At 47.3% G+C, this 15,851-nt stretch overlaps 1 protein-coding gene across 1 annotated transcript in view; it reads right to left on the bottom strand.

The window, feature by feature from the left end:
- Mtor (mechanistic target of rapamycin kinase) overlaps positions 1-15,851 on the bottom strand; it is a 116,881-nt gene that overhangs the window by 68,677 nt on the left and 32,353 nt on the right. The window contains 7 exon segments of the mRNA XM_028893638.2: positions 428-570; positions 5,123-5,269; positions 6,067-6,159; positions 7,105-7,267; positions 7,481-7,593; positions 8,034-8,201; positions 10,547-10,633. Coding sequence (XP_028749471.1) covers positions 428-570; positions 5,123-5,269; positions 6,067-6,159; positions 7,105-7,267; positions 7,481-7,593; positions 8,034-8,201; positions 10,547-10,633 — 914 coding nt within the window.

Below are 15,851 nucleotides of genomic sequence, written 5' to 3'. Positions count from 1 at the left end.
AGCCTCTCTGGGAATGATACTGTGCTTAGAGATGAGTTGGGTAGAAGACTGACATGGAACATCAGCGAGGCATGTGTAAAACACACACAACAGAGAACTTCTAGACTAGGCTTTTCAAACACTAAAAACAAAACAAAACAAAATGAAAAATACCCCAAAACTTGAAATAAATGAGAGGAACAAAATCATGATCAAAGCCATAATCTTGGAGCCCATGACTATTACTAAATATACACAGTAAACCAGCTCTGCTGATAAAACTGAAATAAAATGCCTTCCTTCTGCTGCCTACTAATGGAAATGGTTGTCTGTTAATTAAATCACCACTTTAATTCCTCACTCTACACAGTAAATGTCCACTGCAGGGGGGGAAAAAGAGCCTTGAAAATGGAAAGGAAGCCGGGCAGAAAGCCCTGGCACACCGCACCTGGCCATTGGATTGTAGGCCTGGGCCAGGGCCCAGCACGAGCGCAGGGAAGGTGACGAGGAGTCTTTCAGCAGCTCCAGACTCAGCCGTCTCAGCCACTCCAGCCAGTCATCTTTGGAGACCCTTCTGGCGGCACCCCAGGCCTGTGATACCATAGGTAACAAAGAAAACCATCAGCTCTCAGGGCCACTTGCAAAGTGCTAGCGTCTCTGCCACCATTACTCTACCGTGATTGGTAAATGTATACCTATAGTTCCTCCAGAACATAAGCAAAAGACAGATGTTTCATTAAAACACATAAAGCAAAGCGGTAGCCTCTGGAACACAGCAGTGTGGGAAAGGCCCATTTGCCACCTGCTGCTGCTGGACTCGCGCGGCAGAATCAGCGTGAACAGGTCTGTTCCACCCAGAGTGCTTTCATGAAACCTAACAGGCGCCTGCAGTGCAGAAGTGAGCTGGGCATTCTGCACAACTCATCTGACAGAGAAGAGGCTCTCACAGACAGAAGGAAACCGGTCAAGTGTGAGCGAGGCCACAATAGGTGACTAGGAGGCTTTCCTCAAAGCACTGACCTCTCCAGGCAGCAAGTGGGCTCTGCGGAGCTGAGCTGGGGGTCAGTGGTTGAGAAGCTTGTGTGTGAGGCTCTACGTTCCAACCCTGTCACCACAAAGAACTCCTGGGCAGTTAAGGCAGGTTAGTTAGCGGGCCATTAGACTCTGGAGGAGTCCAGTGCAGTGGCCAAAACCACACCCAGGAACTCAAAGGCTTGAAGTCAAGTCTCAGTTATGTAACTTTTGGCTCTCTGATCTTTGGCAACTACTTAATACTCTGTGTCTGTCTCTTTATTTATAAAGTGAACATGCCAGCTTCCACTTCATTGAGCATCTTAAGGATTTACTAATGAGTGTAGTGGCCTTTAACAGTGCTTGTCACACTAGTGCTCGTCACCTAGTGCTGTCACACTAGTGCAGTATTTGAGTGTTGTTCTCTGAAGCCGGAAACCTACTTGGAATCCTGAGCCGGCCACTCACAGCTGTAACACTGAGCTCAAGCTTCTCATCTAACTGTACCCAGACGGCCTAGCTCAGCCGACGAGCAGAAAGTGGCTGCTATCATCAACACGAACCTGAACTGGCCGACACGTTCTTGAACTCACAGTGTTCCCTACTCTACCCTCCAAGTGCTGGGATTACAGGCATGCACCACTGCACCTCAAAAATACGAGGGTTTAGGCTGGAGAAACGGCTCAGCGGTTAAGAGCACTGGTGTCTCTCTAGAGGAGCCGGGCTCAATTCCCAGCACCCATGGCAGTCACAACTGTCTGTAACTCCAGTTCCATGGGATCCAACACCCTCACACAGACACACATGCAGGCAAAACACCAATCAATGGACATCAAATAAAATAAAAAAAATAAATAAAATCGGGCTGGAGAGATGGCTCAGAGGTTAAGAGCACCGACTGCTCTTCCAGAGGTCCTGAGTTCAATTCCAGCAACCACATGTGGCTCACAACATCTGAATGAGATCTGGTGTCCTCTTCTGTATACATAATAAATAAACAAATCTTTAAAATAAATAAATAAATAAATAAATAAAATCATTTAAAAAAATAAAGGATTTGATTCCCAGCACCACAGAAAAATAGAAGAAACTTTAAAAAATGTGATAAATACACTAACCCCTAATTGTGATTACATAATACACAGAAGCATATTTTTACTTTCAACAAAATGGATTCAAGAGTCGGCTATGGAGGATTTTGCTTAGTTTTTGAACTTAAATCTTTTATTGGGAAGACGAACTAGAAATTCCTTCCTGGGTCTAACTGCTGAAGTTTATTTTCTAAGTCCTGGGTAGAGAGGCTGGAGAGAGGGCTCCATGGTTAAGAGCATATACTGCTCTTGTAGAGGACCTGAGTTGGGTTCCCAGCACTCGCACCAGACAGCTCACAACCTCTAACTCTAGCTCCAGGGAATCTGATGCCTTTTCTGGTGTTTATGGACACCACATGCACTAGCACATACTCACAAGCAGATACACACATAAGAAATAATTTCTTTTTTTCTTTTCTTTTCTTTTTTCTTTTTTTTTGTTTGTTTTGTCAAGACAGGGTTTCTCTGTGTAGCTTTGCGCCTCTCCTGGAACTCACTTGGTAGCCCAGGCTGGCCTCAAACTCACAGAGATCCGCTTGGCTCTGCCTCCTGAGTGCTGGGATTAAAGGCATATGCCACCACTGCCCAGCTAAGAAATAATTTCTTAAAACAACCACATCTTGAGTGGAGAGGAAAGCTTGTAGAAATAACCTAGACCATGAGGAGATATTCGCAAGGCACAGCAGAGTTCCAGAGTCGGGGTGGCTGCCTGGAGAGATGCTCTGAACCTATGGAGAACAGAGACATTCCGGTGCAGATGTACTTCTGATCTCTTTGCCTGCTCCCCCTTTCTGAGGTGTTGCCAGGTAGCCCCAATAACCGTGTGACAATGCTCTGTGACTCATGATCTTGGTCCTCCCTTGAAGTAGTAATCAGGAAATCCCCAGAGGAAAGGTAGCATTCCTCCTAATCCATGGATATCTGACCCTTCCATTTTAAACCAGCAAGTATTTCTTAGCTGTCTGTGGGGGAGTAAAGTCACTAATAAACTTTTACTGTTTAATGCTGGGTATAAATGCAACCCCCCAGGTCTGTGTTCAAATTTTTATAGGCTTGACCAAAAGAAAAAGAGTCTCTGAAGACTCAGGCCTGCCTGGTTCTTAAACTCTCTCAGTGGCTGAGAGTGAGCTGCTAATAAACAAAGAAAAGCACCAGGCTGAAATTCGACTCAGGGGCCGCTTACAGTTTCCAAAGGTGCCGAAGAACGACACAAGAAGTGTGGAAACTCAGTAGCCTGGTGTGTTTAAAGCTGGTGAAGTAACTATGGTTACTCTGCTCGGGCTCCCCCGAGAAGCACTGAAACAGCTTGCTTTTAGGAGAATCTACGACAGCACACATGGAGGAAAGCTGGCCAGATCTCAGGCTGTGGTCAGCAGAGACAATTTAGTACTCACTAGCGAAGTTCTACAAGTTAGATATTCAAAGTGTGGTCCACAGGCAGGAAGTTCCACACATGTACCTGGGAGCTTGTTAGAAATACAGTACCAGGCCTGACCTCGGACACCCCACATCAGAGTAAACATTTTAATAAGATCCCTGGAAACTGGTAAGCCCGATGAGAGGGGAAAGAGTGAGAAAACACTGCTTTAAGCAGCTCACAACGATTTTATGGCTAATTAGGGGCTTGCCAGCTGCTGTGGTTTAAATATGTAATGTCCCAAGTTCGTGTGTTTGAACACCTGGCTCCCCAGCTGGTGGTGCTGTTTAGAAAAGTCACAGAACCTTTAAGGGGAAATGAGTGGCTGGGGGAGGGCCTTGCGGTTTTATAGCCCAGCCCCACTTCCTGCTCCTGCTCTGTTTCCTGAGTGGGGATGCAATGTGACCAGCCTGCTTCCTGCTCCCGCTGCCACAGCTTCCCTGCCATTATGAACTGTGTCACTCTGGGACTATAGACCAAAGCACGCCGGTCTCTTTAGGCTGCTTTTGCTGGAGACTTTTATCACAGCAGCAGGAAGGGAACTGAGATGCCAGCTTTGCTCTCGTGAGAATGCTGTTTGCAACAAAAGGCCCTAGTTCTAAGGAAACACAAAAGATACTTACTTTTCGACATTAAAAAAACTTTGTAGTTTTTATAATAGCTGGCGAGGTGGCTCAGTGGTTAAGAGCACTAGCTGCTTTTCCAGAGGACCCGAGTTCAATTCCCAGCACCTAGATGGCAGCTCACAATTGTCTGTCACTCCAGTTCCAGAGGATCTGACGCCCTTACATAGACATACACATGCAGGCTAAGCACCACACTGCACATAAAATAAGCAAGTAATTTTAAAAAGAAAGAAAGAAAGAAAGGAAGGAAGGAAGGAAGGAAGGAAGAGAGAGAGAGAGAGAGAGAGAAAGGAAGGAAGAAGGAAGGAAGGAAGGAAGGAAGGAAGGAAGGAAGGAAGGAAGGAAGGAAGAAAGAAAGGAAATTTATAGCCGGGTGGTGGTGGCGCACACCTTTAATCCCAGCATTCAGGAGGCAGAGGCCAACCTGGTCTACAGAGCGAGTTCCAGGAGAGTCAGGGCTACACAGAGAAACCCTGTCTCAAATAAAACAAAACAAAACAAAAAAACCCTCACAATCCTACTGCCTCAGTCTACTGTGGGACAGGACTACAGGTGTGCATACCATGCCTGGCACTTCTGTTTCTTTTTTTGTTTTTTTTTTTTTTCAAGACAGGGTTTCTCTGTGTAGTTTTGGTGCCTGTCCTGGATCTCGCTCTGTAGACCAGGCTGGCCTCAAATTCACAGAGATCTGCCTGGTTCTGCCTCCTGAGTGCTGGAATTAAAGGCATGTGCCACCGCCACCAGGCCAATGATTTTTTTAATGCTTTAAAATTTATTTATTTATTGCTGGTCATGGTGGTGCATAAAAAAAAAAATCAAAGCAAAGAAACAAACAAATGTAAAAACACACAATGGCCTAAGTTCATAATGCTGAGATTTTTTGTTTTAAACGAAAGTTCATTGGTTGGTTTAAATTCAAAGTAGCAAGAGATGAAAGTTTTGAGTGAGAGAGGAAACAGAGCTCTGCTTCCCAAGCTCCCTGGAAACAATGGACCTGCCTTTTGGAGGTTGATGGTGCTGACATGCAGCTTCTTCATGGGTCCCGTTTCAACTGGTCCACTGGCCAGTGCATCTCCTTGGCCACTCCTGAGCATTCGGTGCTGGTAAATCAAAGGGTCCTCCTCCTCATCAGCAAGTGTGTACCCCTGCAACGGAGATGCACTGAAACACCCGCACCTCTACCAGATGTTTCCCGCTTCCGAAACGGTCACGGACCTAGGTAGCTTCCTGCCTGGAAGAGCCAGGATTTCAACAAGCAGGACACACTGCATGTATGCGTAAAATAACCACAGCTGGCTGAGCTCCCCACCGGGGTGGGTCACTGAGAAACCTTTCACAGGGCAGCCACAAAGCCAGGCGAAGGCAAACTGTGAGTGAGAATAAAGTGAGCAAGTGCTGAGGGCACACACAGCACACAGCTTGCTACCTGTTTTCATACAGCCCAAGAGAGTGACGATTTTTTTCTTCTCGCACTCTCAAATGGTTAAGAAAAAAAATTAGGGGTTGGGGATTTAGCTCAGTGGTAGAGCGCTTGCCTAGCAAGTGCAAGACCCTTGGTTCCGTCCTCAGCTCTGAAAAAATAAAAAAATAAAAAAAGTAACAAAAAATGAATCCTTCACAATACATGGAAGACTGTGAGAAACTCAAACCTCAGTGTCCACAAATGAAATCTAATTAGTCTGGGGCCAGGCTCATATGTTATGTGCTGTGTGTGGCCAACCAAAAAGGTCACAGAGGCAGAAGTGAGAAGCTTCAACAGAAACCAGAGAGACCACACAGCCTACAGTTCTGAAAAACAAAAAACAAAAAAAACACCTTCTCCAGACATGCCTGCCAGTCCTAGCCAGGGCTAAAAGGCTAGCCTCGGCTTGCCCTTTGCTGTGACCAGAATGCCAAGAAGGAAAGACTCTTGGGACCTCAAAGCAGAAGGGCACCCACTCACCTTGACGATTCTGCAAATGAGCACGTCGTAGCGCTGGTGATTGATCCGGTGTCGCACCAGGACTTTATTCACCATTGGAATGAAGATTTGGTACTATGGCAGGAGGGAGGAAGACACCAGAAACTATCACTCTGGAGAAGAGATAGCAGAGCTACTTTTCCACGCTTGGCTGGCTCAGCCCTAGAACTTTTTCTCACCCCAGCTGGAATGCCAGGCCAATTCCCCATTGTCTTCCATTTCCTCAGTGTCCAGGTCTGTTGCTCTACAGTCCATTTCTCCACAGTTCACTGACAATCATTTTAAAATATTATCAATTCTATTTTCCTGTGATCAAAATCTCCCAAGCCTTCTAGTCTTGCTCAGCATACAAGTCCTCCCAGTGACCTGCACACATTGGTGGGCCCTGTACCCGGAGGCTTATGATGCAGCCCAAGTTCCTGAATCCACAGATTTGGCCTGAGATTCTGCATTCCCAACAAGCTTCCAGGCATACAGATGCTGACGGCGCTTATCCCACCTCACCCTGTGCACTTGGTGCTCGTATCTCCAGGTAACTCTGGAGCTGGGGTGACTGAAGTCAGGTCTCTGTTTAAACTCAGCTCATTAGAAAAGTTTTTCCTAGCTCCCCTAAATGAGTGGCATTTCTTCCCACTTTTACCCAGCACACTCAGGTCGGTAGGGGAGGGAGGAGGAGGGGGAGTGTGACTCACTTTGCTTCCCCAGAATGTAGGTGCCACCGAGTTTTATGCAGTGCTGGGGACAAACCCCAGGCCTCCACGCACTGGCTCGGGAGGCACTCCATCCCCAGCTAATCTCTGCAATCTCTAGAACGACACTCAGCCTACAAAGGTGCTTCAATTCACACTGGCTGAACACAGGCAGGAAGGAGAAGAATAACAAGTGAAATCATTGTGTCTTCTCCAAGACTGGCCGAGACCTACACACTGACCTACGTCCTAACAACTGGAGAGTTCCCAAGTTTTTCTTCACCAACGAGGTACAATAAATAACACGGGTCGTTCAGGAGTCCCATCTTACCTTCTTCCCCAGTTGAAAGACAAGTGAAGACAGTGTGTCCATGGCTGTGGAACGCAGCTCCGGGCTCTGGTCCAGCGTTCGAACGATAGGGTGAATGATGCGGGAGGCGTAGTCAGTGAAATCTAGGGACTCTGTCAGGCGGTCCACTGTCTCCAACGCCGCCCTACAACAAGTGCAAGCTGAAGGCTACCTCAACCTCAGCACTGAGGGAACGAACAGGAAGGAATGGCTGCGAGGTACTGTGGGTGCTATGAACCCGAAACGTTACACACCAGGAGGGCAGCAACAAGTTCTCTACAATCCGGGACATTTCTGAACTAACGATGGGCGTAGAAATGAAAGCCACCAAGATGGCCTGATAAGACAGGGTGCTTACTTCCTCGATGGCAGTGGGACTTCAGGGGCATCAAACAACTTCACAATCGGAGGCAACAACAAATGCAGGTAGTCATCCAGGTTGGCACCAAACAGCTGGATCGCCGCCAACAGCTGCAAAGTGAGCAAGAGCGTGGTGGTAAAGAGATACAGGAAGGCATCGCGTAGCCTGGGACCCGGCGGGGCAGTATACGGAAAACCCAAAGCTCTGCGGGGATTCTGAAGAGCCCCTGCCAAAGGGCTCTGGACTGCGCTCTTTTTGGTGCCTCCTTCCCCTTATTTTATGAGTACGTGCTACTTTGCTTTCTCTGCTTTGTTTCAGCTGATGTAGATCAGGTGCTAAATCATACGGCTGGCCTGAGATGAACCTTTACTAGACAAAATAGAAGTTAATAAAGAGAGGACTGTAAATATTCCGGAAAGACACTGCAAGTGCTAGGTGTCCTTGAACCTGGAATTTGGTCTTGTTGGGCACCTATCAGCATGTCACCCAGAACAGGGCCCAGAGCTCAGTTATCACCCACGGACTCTGAGGAGGCTGGGACCTTGCTCACCTTGATGGAGACGATACGGCCCTGACTGTTGTCATGCATGAAGACACGCAGCATGTGCGGGATCAGCTGGGGCAGGTAGAGCTTAAATTCACCACCAAGAGCCACCACAATTTGCTCAATGAGAAGAATGATTGTGCTCTGGATTGAGGTGTTCATGACCCAGAATTCCTAGAGAGGGGAGACAGAGGGGAGACTCAGGCGATCATTTGCTAAAAAGGGCAAAAACGCAGTGAGTGTCTTCCCAGCTTCCTCTCACTGTGTGCCCACAGCCACGGGGACAGACAGATGACACTGCACTTCCCAGGTGCTGGGTGCCCCCTCCTCCATGCTGTGTTCCTGCAGTCCTCCCCTAGAAGCCCAGGGTGTGCTCAGTGCGCCCTCTCTGTCCCTTTCTCACTCACTCCTCCTGGGCTGCACTCACCCATTCGGACCCCTGTCGTTCCTTCCCAGTACGACGCTAACTTGCTGGGAGGGCAAGCCTCTCTGCTAGACTTGGGCAAGAGACTTCACCAATTCTTCTCTGATCCCTGGAGCCTACCAGAACATCTGGAATACTCTAGTCATCAGACTGTTTACAAACAAACACGATTACATCCGAGTCACTCCAAGAGCTCTGATCCTCTACCAGAGGAGAACTCCAGTGTTACCAGGAGTTCTGCCCTTTCAGGATTCACACTTGGCTGGGCAGGATCTGACACCTATTCCCTATACCCTGTCCACCGGATACTGCAACAAAGTATGTAATTCCACATCCATGCAGGAACAATCCATAGAAGTTACTGATATAAAAACCTGGCCAATGGCTCCAGATTCTGCCTTGGAAGTAACTGCAAAGCAAACTGGCCCAAGTCTCCAACTCCATGAAAACTGTTATCTCAAGTCACTTCAAAGATGGACCTACAGCTTTCTTTAGAGCCTCTGGAGGAGGAGACTGAGGGTGCCAGACACTCTGCTGCTGATGGCGGCACACGCACCAGCGCTCCCAGGGCCTGAACAATGCACACGGGCAGTCGGGAAGAACAAGGGGAAACCACACTAGAAAATGCTGCCTAAACTTCCTGTCTGCTGGACACCCCCCACCTCTGGAAAACCTGCTCACTCCCAGCAGTGACCCTGCAGTCTGTAGGTCCTGGTCTGTCTAAACTTCCTGTCTGCTGGACACCCCCCACCTCTGGAAAACCTGCTCACTCCCAGCAGTGACCCTGCAGTCTGTAGGTCCTGGTCCGTCTAAACTTCCTGTCTTCTGGACAACACCCCCCTCTGGAAAACCTGCTCACTCCCAGCAGTGGCCCTGCAGTCTGTAGGTCCTGGTCTGTCTTATGTTCATTCACTTGGACCGCTCTTGCTGTCTTCAGAGAACGCCGAGTTTCTCAACCTATCACCATGGGCTCTTCACAGAGGTTTCTTTACTCAGATGCCAGCAGTCTGCCTGGGGATGTGGGCTAGATCATTGCTTACAGACTGTTCTCTTCCTGGACTCGAGGGAGCTCATTAAAATGTCCAGGATCAACAGCCAAAGGAAGAACACCTGCTCCGTCTTCTCCGCTGGGACGGAACTAAAGCTGCATTCCACGGGCGAGGCCCTCCTCCAATCCCTGTGCATTGGTCATACTTCCTTGAGGGAGGTGGGGGTGATTCAGAGGCCTTCAGCTTCCTACCCTGAGCACACTGATTCCTTCCTGCCTTCCTTCCCCAAGGCCATCCACTGGGCAGTTAAGCCTAACTCTTCCTGCACTGAGTCCTCCATGGTAGAAAATGGGAACACAGCAGCTTTTAATGATTTATACATGTAGGGGCTGTTCAGTTCTGAACCCAGGCGCTGGGAAGGTCCTCTGGGGAAGTGAGCCATTTTGATATTGGCCCTGCTGCTTCCGCCAAGCTAACTACAAAGCAACCTTCCCCACACAATCACTGAAATTGCATAGGGCAGTAGAAAACAGTTTCCGTTATCGGGTATCTTCTAGCACTTGCTTAATGCATTCTATGAAATGCTAGGCCCCAGCCCCTCCTTGGGTGCCACTGAAGTCAGATGACATTTATGTCTTTGGAGGTTGCAGGGCAAAGTTTCACCTAGTTACCCAGCACCTGACAGGTACTTCAGAGGCCTAGGAAAAAAACAATTCCCAACCCCCAACCCCCCCTTCCCCACCCCCCAGCTGTGGGTTTATGGGAAGTAAGAAGAGGGGCTTCTGTGGGAATAAGAAAGCGCTGCTACAATACTGAAGTGAAACTGCTTTGCTGTGTGTGGGCAAATAACTCAAGAATGTCTTCGGCAGAATAATTATTTCAGGATTTCTCTTCAGACTTCAGACTTACATTCTTGTACTTGGGAGCGGGGAGCCTGCACCATCAACCCCCAATGACTAATACACTCACTGTAGAGTCCTATTCTCTGCAGTCAGCGTAACAGCTCTACAGTGATCTGTGAAGGCAACATCCACGTAACCTAAACTAATTTCTGAGAAACCCTTGACCCAAATGCAGATGAACAGAGAGCAGTAACTTCTACTCACTCTCATGAGGGTGACTATCTCGTCCATGTAAGGGCGGATGTGACTCTTCACAAAGGACACCAGCATCCCCAGCTGCTGGAAAAGAAACTGAAAGAGAAAAGAGATAACAGGTTGGCACCTGAAGGATGCAGAACTCACAGGCTTACCCAGCGATGAGCAAAGACAACTCTGGGGTTGTGCGCAGCACCCCATCTACTGAAGTATGCTTCAGGAGACTTAAACCCTGCAGCGGTGAAGGATCTTACACACTAGGACAGCCAGTCACTGGATGGTAGGAGCTCATAGCCAGACTGGTGGCTTACAGGGTCTTGTCACCTCCTGTGCTTGCCTCTGTGGTGGGAAACTGCAGACAGCAGTGCTTTAGTCATGGACTATCCCAAGTGCCACCCCAGGCCATACATGGGAAGCACCAGAGTGGGGCTGAATGCTGTTCTGTGTGGCGTGACCGTCAGGAGCATAGCTTTGTGAGTCACTAACGACTTAAAAAAAAAAATATGTATAAGACCAGTAATGGTGGCGCACATCTTTAATCCTAGCATTTGTGAGGCAGAGGTAGGAGGATCTCTGTGAGTTGGAGGCCAGCCTGGTTGACATAGCAAACTCCAGGACAGCCAGTACAACAAAGGAGACCCTGTCCCCAAACAAACACAAACACAAACAACAACAAACGTGGCATGAAATTATTAGCCAACTACAAATGTAACTGGGTCCTAATTTGCTGCAACTTACTTTCCAAAGTATGAGTGTGGTGGTATACACCTTTAATCCCAGCACTCATGAGACTTGGAGCTAAGTGGGTTTTTTAGAGTTCAAGGCTAGACTGATCTACGTAGTGAGTTATAGTCCAGCCAAAGCTATACAGTGAGACCTTGTCTCAATAAATATAAACATAAACTCCTCATTGTGAATATTATAATCAATTTATTAGTAATAAATCAATTACTTTTTTTTGAGACAGTGTCTCATGTAGCCCAGATTGGCCTTGATCTTGCTATAACTAAAGTTTCCCTGATCATCTCTTGTTTGTTTGTTTTTTCAAGACAGGATTTCTCTATGTTAACAGCCTGCTGTCCTGGAATTCAACTCTGTAGACCAGGCTGGCCTCAAATTCACAGAGATCCACCTGCCTCTGCCTCCCAAGGGCTGGGATTAAAGAAATGTACCACTACTACCAGGTGTCCCTGACCTTCTGATCCTCCTGCCTCCACTTCTCAAGTGCTGAATTTTGGACATGCCATTACTACATCCAGCTCTCAATTAGGTCTTAAGATATCTCAAAGAAATTGTGAACCAAAATGAGGAGCAAACTTGGAGAGGGACTGGATAGGAGTGAGGAGATTCTATTTAGGGTAGTATCATTTTTAATTATTATTTTTGGTTGCTGTTATTTTTTGAGTTTTGAGACAGGGTTTACTCTGTAGCCCAGGCTGGCCTTTGCCTTAGACTGACATCCTGGGATGGATCACAGGTGTGAGCCACCAACCCCAGCAGGTGGCATCCTAAAGCTGTCAGAAGAGCTGCCACCACTAAGTGAACCAGGGACCAGGAAAGGCTCAGGTAAGGAAGCTCCTGTGACTTGCAGGACTTTACAGCTCTCTCAGTCTGTTCCTCTCCAGTAACAAGGCCGGAAAGAAACATGCATTTTATTCCTTTCTTCATTTGGAAGCTTGGGTCAGTTGGGGATGAGTAAAATAGTATTTATTGCTTTGAACAGTGACAAGAGCCTGCCTGTGCTCATAGTACTCAGGAGGCTGAGGGAAGTAGATCACCAGTTCCAGGCCAGCCTGGGCTACATAGTGAGCTCAAGGGTGCTCTGCACTTTTTAGCAACATCCTATCACAACAAATAAAATATTAAGTTATGCACTCTTGGAGGTCATTGCCTGCAGAAGTGAGGACAAGACACACAGAATCAGGTCCACAGACAGCCTTGTGTTAGTTCCTAATAGGGACCCCATGGCTGCTAAAGTGTTCAAACCTCAGCACCACATGGCTCAGCCTATCTCAGCATGTCCCTCACGGAATTATTGCTGGCACTTTCATGAAAAAGATCAAGGGACAGGAAACTCTAGATAAAATGGCACATCAGCTAAATTTGTTATAAGAACCTGAAAGAAGATGGAAAACCTAAGCCAGAGGCAAAGCACTGAGGGTACTGAGGAAGTAGGGGGTCAGGAAAACACTAGAGAGAAAGAGGGAATGAGCCTCTTGGTCCGGGTCATGCCCAGGGAGGCAAGCTTGACAGCTAATGCTAAAGCAGGGGTGCAAGCGCCTCACACCCAAGCAAAGACTCGGGGCCCACCCCCTTTTCTTCTCCCGTAGATTCTTTTGAAGTAGAATAAAGGAGAAAAGACAATGATTAGTTACTGGTTTACTTGGTGGTTTACTTAAAGCACTGCCTACTTGCCGAGTAGGAGTCCACTTGCTACCTGGGACAGAAGGACCTGGAGAAACAGCTGAGACAACTGGTGGTTGCCCGTAACAACCTGCTGACTGCCAAGTCAGCTCTGTAGAATCTTGTTTGCTTGCCCGCCCTATTCTGGAGTCTTTGAGTACAAAGTGGACCTGACATGGAAGCAGCCTGTCAGGAGCTGTCCTGGCTTCGGTCCACTGGTGACATCTCCTCTCTTCCTGGCTCACTGGTGTCACAGCGCTTATTCCAGAAAGATTCCTGCAGCACCTTCACGGGCTTTCTCTTTGTTAAAACCCTGAACCCTGGGCTGCGGCTGGCTTGCGAGTGGTTAAGAGCGGGGACTGCACAAAAAGAGGACCCAAGTTGGGTTCTCAGCACCAACATGGGGCAGCTCGTGGCTGCCTGCAACTCCAGTTCCAGGGCATCCAACATCCTCTTCTGAACTCTGAAGGCACCTGCTCTCATGTGTACATTCCCACACAGACACACACACAGACAATTAAAAATAAAAACTAACAAAACCCTTGAACAGTAATAGGAAAGAATATAAAGGTTTTGGTCAGTGAGATGGCTCCGAGGGCAAAGGCATTTGCTGCCACACCTGAGGACTTGACTTCAATCCCTGGGATTCACAGGGAGGAAGGAGAGAAGCAATCCCCCCTGCAAGTTGTCCTCTGCTCTCCATGTGTGCTGTGGGACATGCACACCTCCTCTACCCATGCAAATACAGGCGTGTGTGTGTGTGTGTGTGTGTGTGTGTGTGTGTGTGTGTGACTTTGTTCCTGAAACACACGGTAGAATAAATCTCTGAATCCTCCCACTATGAAAACTGGAAATTAATGCATTAAAAAAACCAAATCATCAGAATCCAATCGTTTTGCATAAACCCAGAACTTTAATGGGATACATCTAAAGAGAAACAGTGAGTTCCAATGAAACAAAAGAAAAGCTCCTTCTACTGGCAAAAGTGGACAAAGAAACTGTCGGTCTTAACATGAGTTCTAGGTGGAAAACTCTCCTGGAGGAGCTGAGCATCTCAGGCCTACTCCCAGATGGGCTAACTACCTGGGTGGCCTGGGAACCAAAGCACAACTGTTCCTCTCCGCTCCTTCAGAGCAGATGTTCCAGTACTGCTTCAGGGAGTGTCTAAATGAGGATGTACGGCCACAAAACACCCAGAAGGGGCCATCACAAGGGACCAGAGAGACAAAGAACAATGAATTGGGTCAAACAAGGATTTAGAGAAAAGAGCCTCATCACACTGACAGTGTAAGTCTGCTGAAGATGCTTACAGAAATCAAAGTAGGAACGTGAAACACAAGCAAGGATGGTGGCCCACGTCTCTAATCCCAGCACTCGGGAGGCAGAGCCTGGCAGATCTCTGTGAGTTCGAGGCCAGCCTGGGCTACATACAGAGCAAGATCCAGGACAACCAGAGAGAAACCCTGTCCCTGTCTTAAAAAACAAACAAGCGAACGATAACTGATAGTAAAATGGAAAAGATAATATAAAAACAAAAGTCGGATCAATAAAGACAAATCAAGCAAGCAGCCTCTATAGCACAGGAAAGTACTAAGGGCAGAAGTAACCCCAAAAACCAACAGAACCATAATGACAGGAGCTGGACCAGATGCAGACTCAAGGGCAGATTTTCCTGTAATCCCAGTCCTTTGGAAACCTGGAGCAGGATGATGGAGAGCTGGGAGTCCCTCTGGGCTTACATACAAAGACGTATCCTACCAAAACAAAACAATAACAACAAAAAACACCCCGGATTTTAAAGTCTGACTAGGAAGTTAACCTAGTATTATACCTACAAGGGACTAGGCAAAAACCAAAATCAGAAGACAGTTGAAAGTAAAAGAACAGAAAAAGACACACTCATCACAGCAGGACAGCTACATTACTAGGCAGAATAAACTTTAGGGTAGTCTTCAAGACCCTTTAGGGTCACTGCATAATGATGAAAAATTCAATTTACTAGGAAGATATATTTGCATGTACTTAAAAACATAATCTTAGCTGGGCAGTGGTGGCGCAGACCTTTAATCCCAGCATTTGGGAGGCAAGGCAGGTGGATCTGTATGTGTTCGAGGTCAACCTGGTCTACAAAGCTAGTTCCAGGACAGCCAGGACTGTTACACAGAGAAACCCTGTCTCGGAAAAACAAACAAATAAACGAACAAACAAACAAACATACAGAAACCAAACAAACAAACAAACAACTCCATAATCTTAAAAATATTTACGATGGGCTGCAGAGATGGCTCAATGGTTGAGAACAGATATTGCTTTCACAGAGGACCCATGTTCAGTTCCTAGCAACCACATCATTTGTTTCACAGCTACCTGTAACTCCAGCTCCAGGGAATCCAACGCCCTTTTCTGGTTTCCTTGGGTACCTGCACTCACTCAAGTGGGCATACCCACATATACACGCCTATATACCCAACTACAAATAAAGACAATTGTAAAAATAAATAAATATGAAAACTGATGAAAGTATGAAAAATGAATTGTTGCACATGGTTTCCTCCAGATTGAAACTCTCCCTCCTGGAGGGAAACTCCTGGAACTCACAAGATGCTCACAAGAATCAAGAAGCTCAGAGAACCTGAGACAGAGAGACTACATTGGGGTCTTTGGTGGCACAGCTGCCTAAGTCACCCATTGCCTCTCCACTGCTTTACCTGCTGGACTTGGAGGAGCTCTTGCATTGGTCTGCTGTCCCTCTCTCAGATAAACAGAAAGAGACACCCCAGGGAAGTAATGCAACACCAACAACACACACTAAGCAAGGAAATTTGACCTCTGCTCTGTCCCCATTTGATAGATTTAGCAAACAAAAACTTCACAAGAACACAGGACTGGGGAGATGGCTCAGTGGGCTAAA

This window comes from Peromyscus leucopus, chromosome 2, assembly GCF_004664715.2.
Source record: "Peromyscus leucopus breed LL Stock chromosome 2, UCI_PerLeu_2.1, whole genome shotgun sequence".
NCBI lineage: Eukaryota > Metazoa > Chordata > Mammalia > Rodentia > Cricetidae > Peromyscus > Peromyscus leucopus.
The sequence above is the reverse complement of the archived record's forward strand: the minus strand, read 5'-3'. Positions and strand labels throughout refer to the sequence as shown.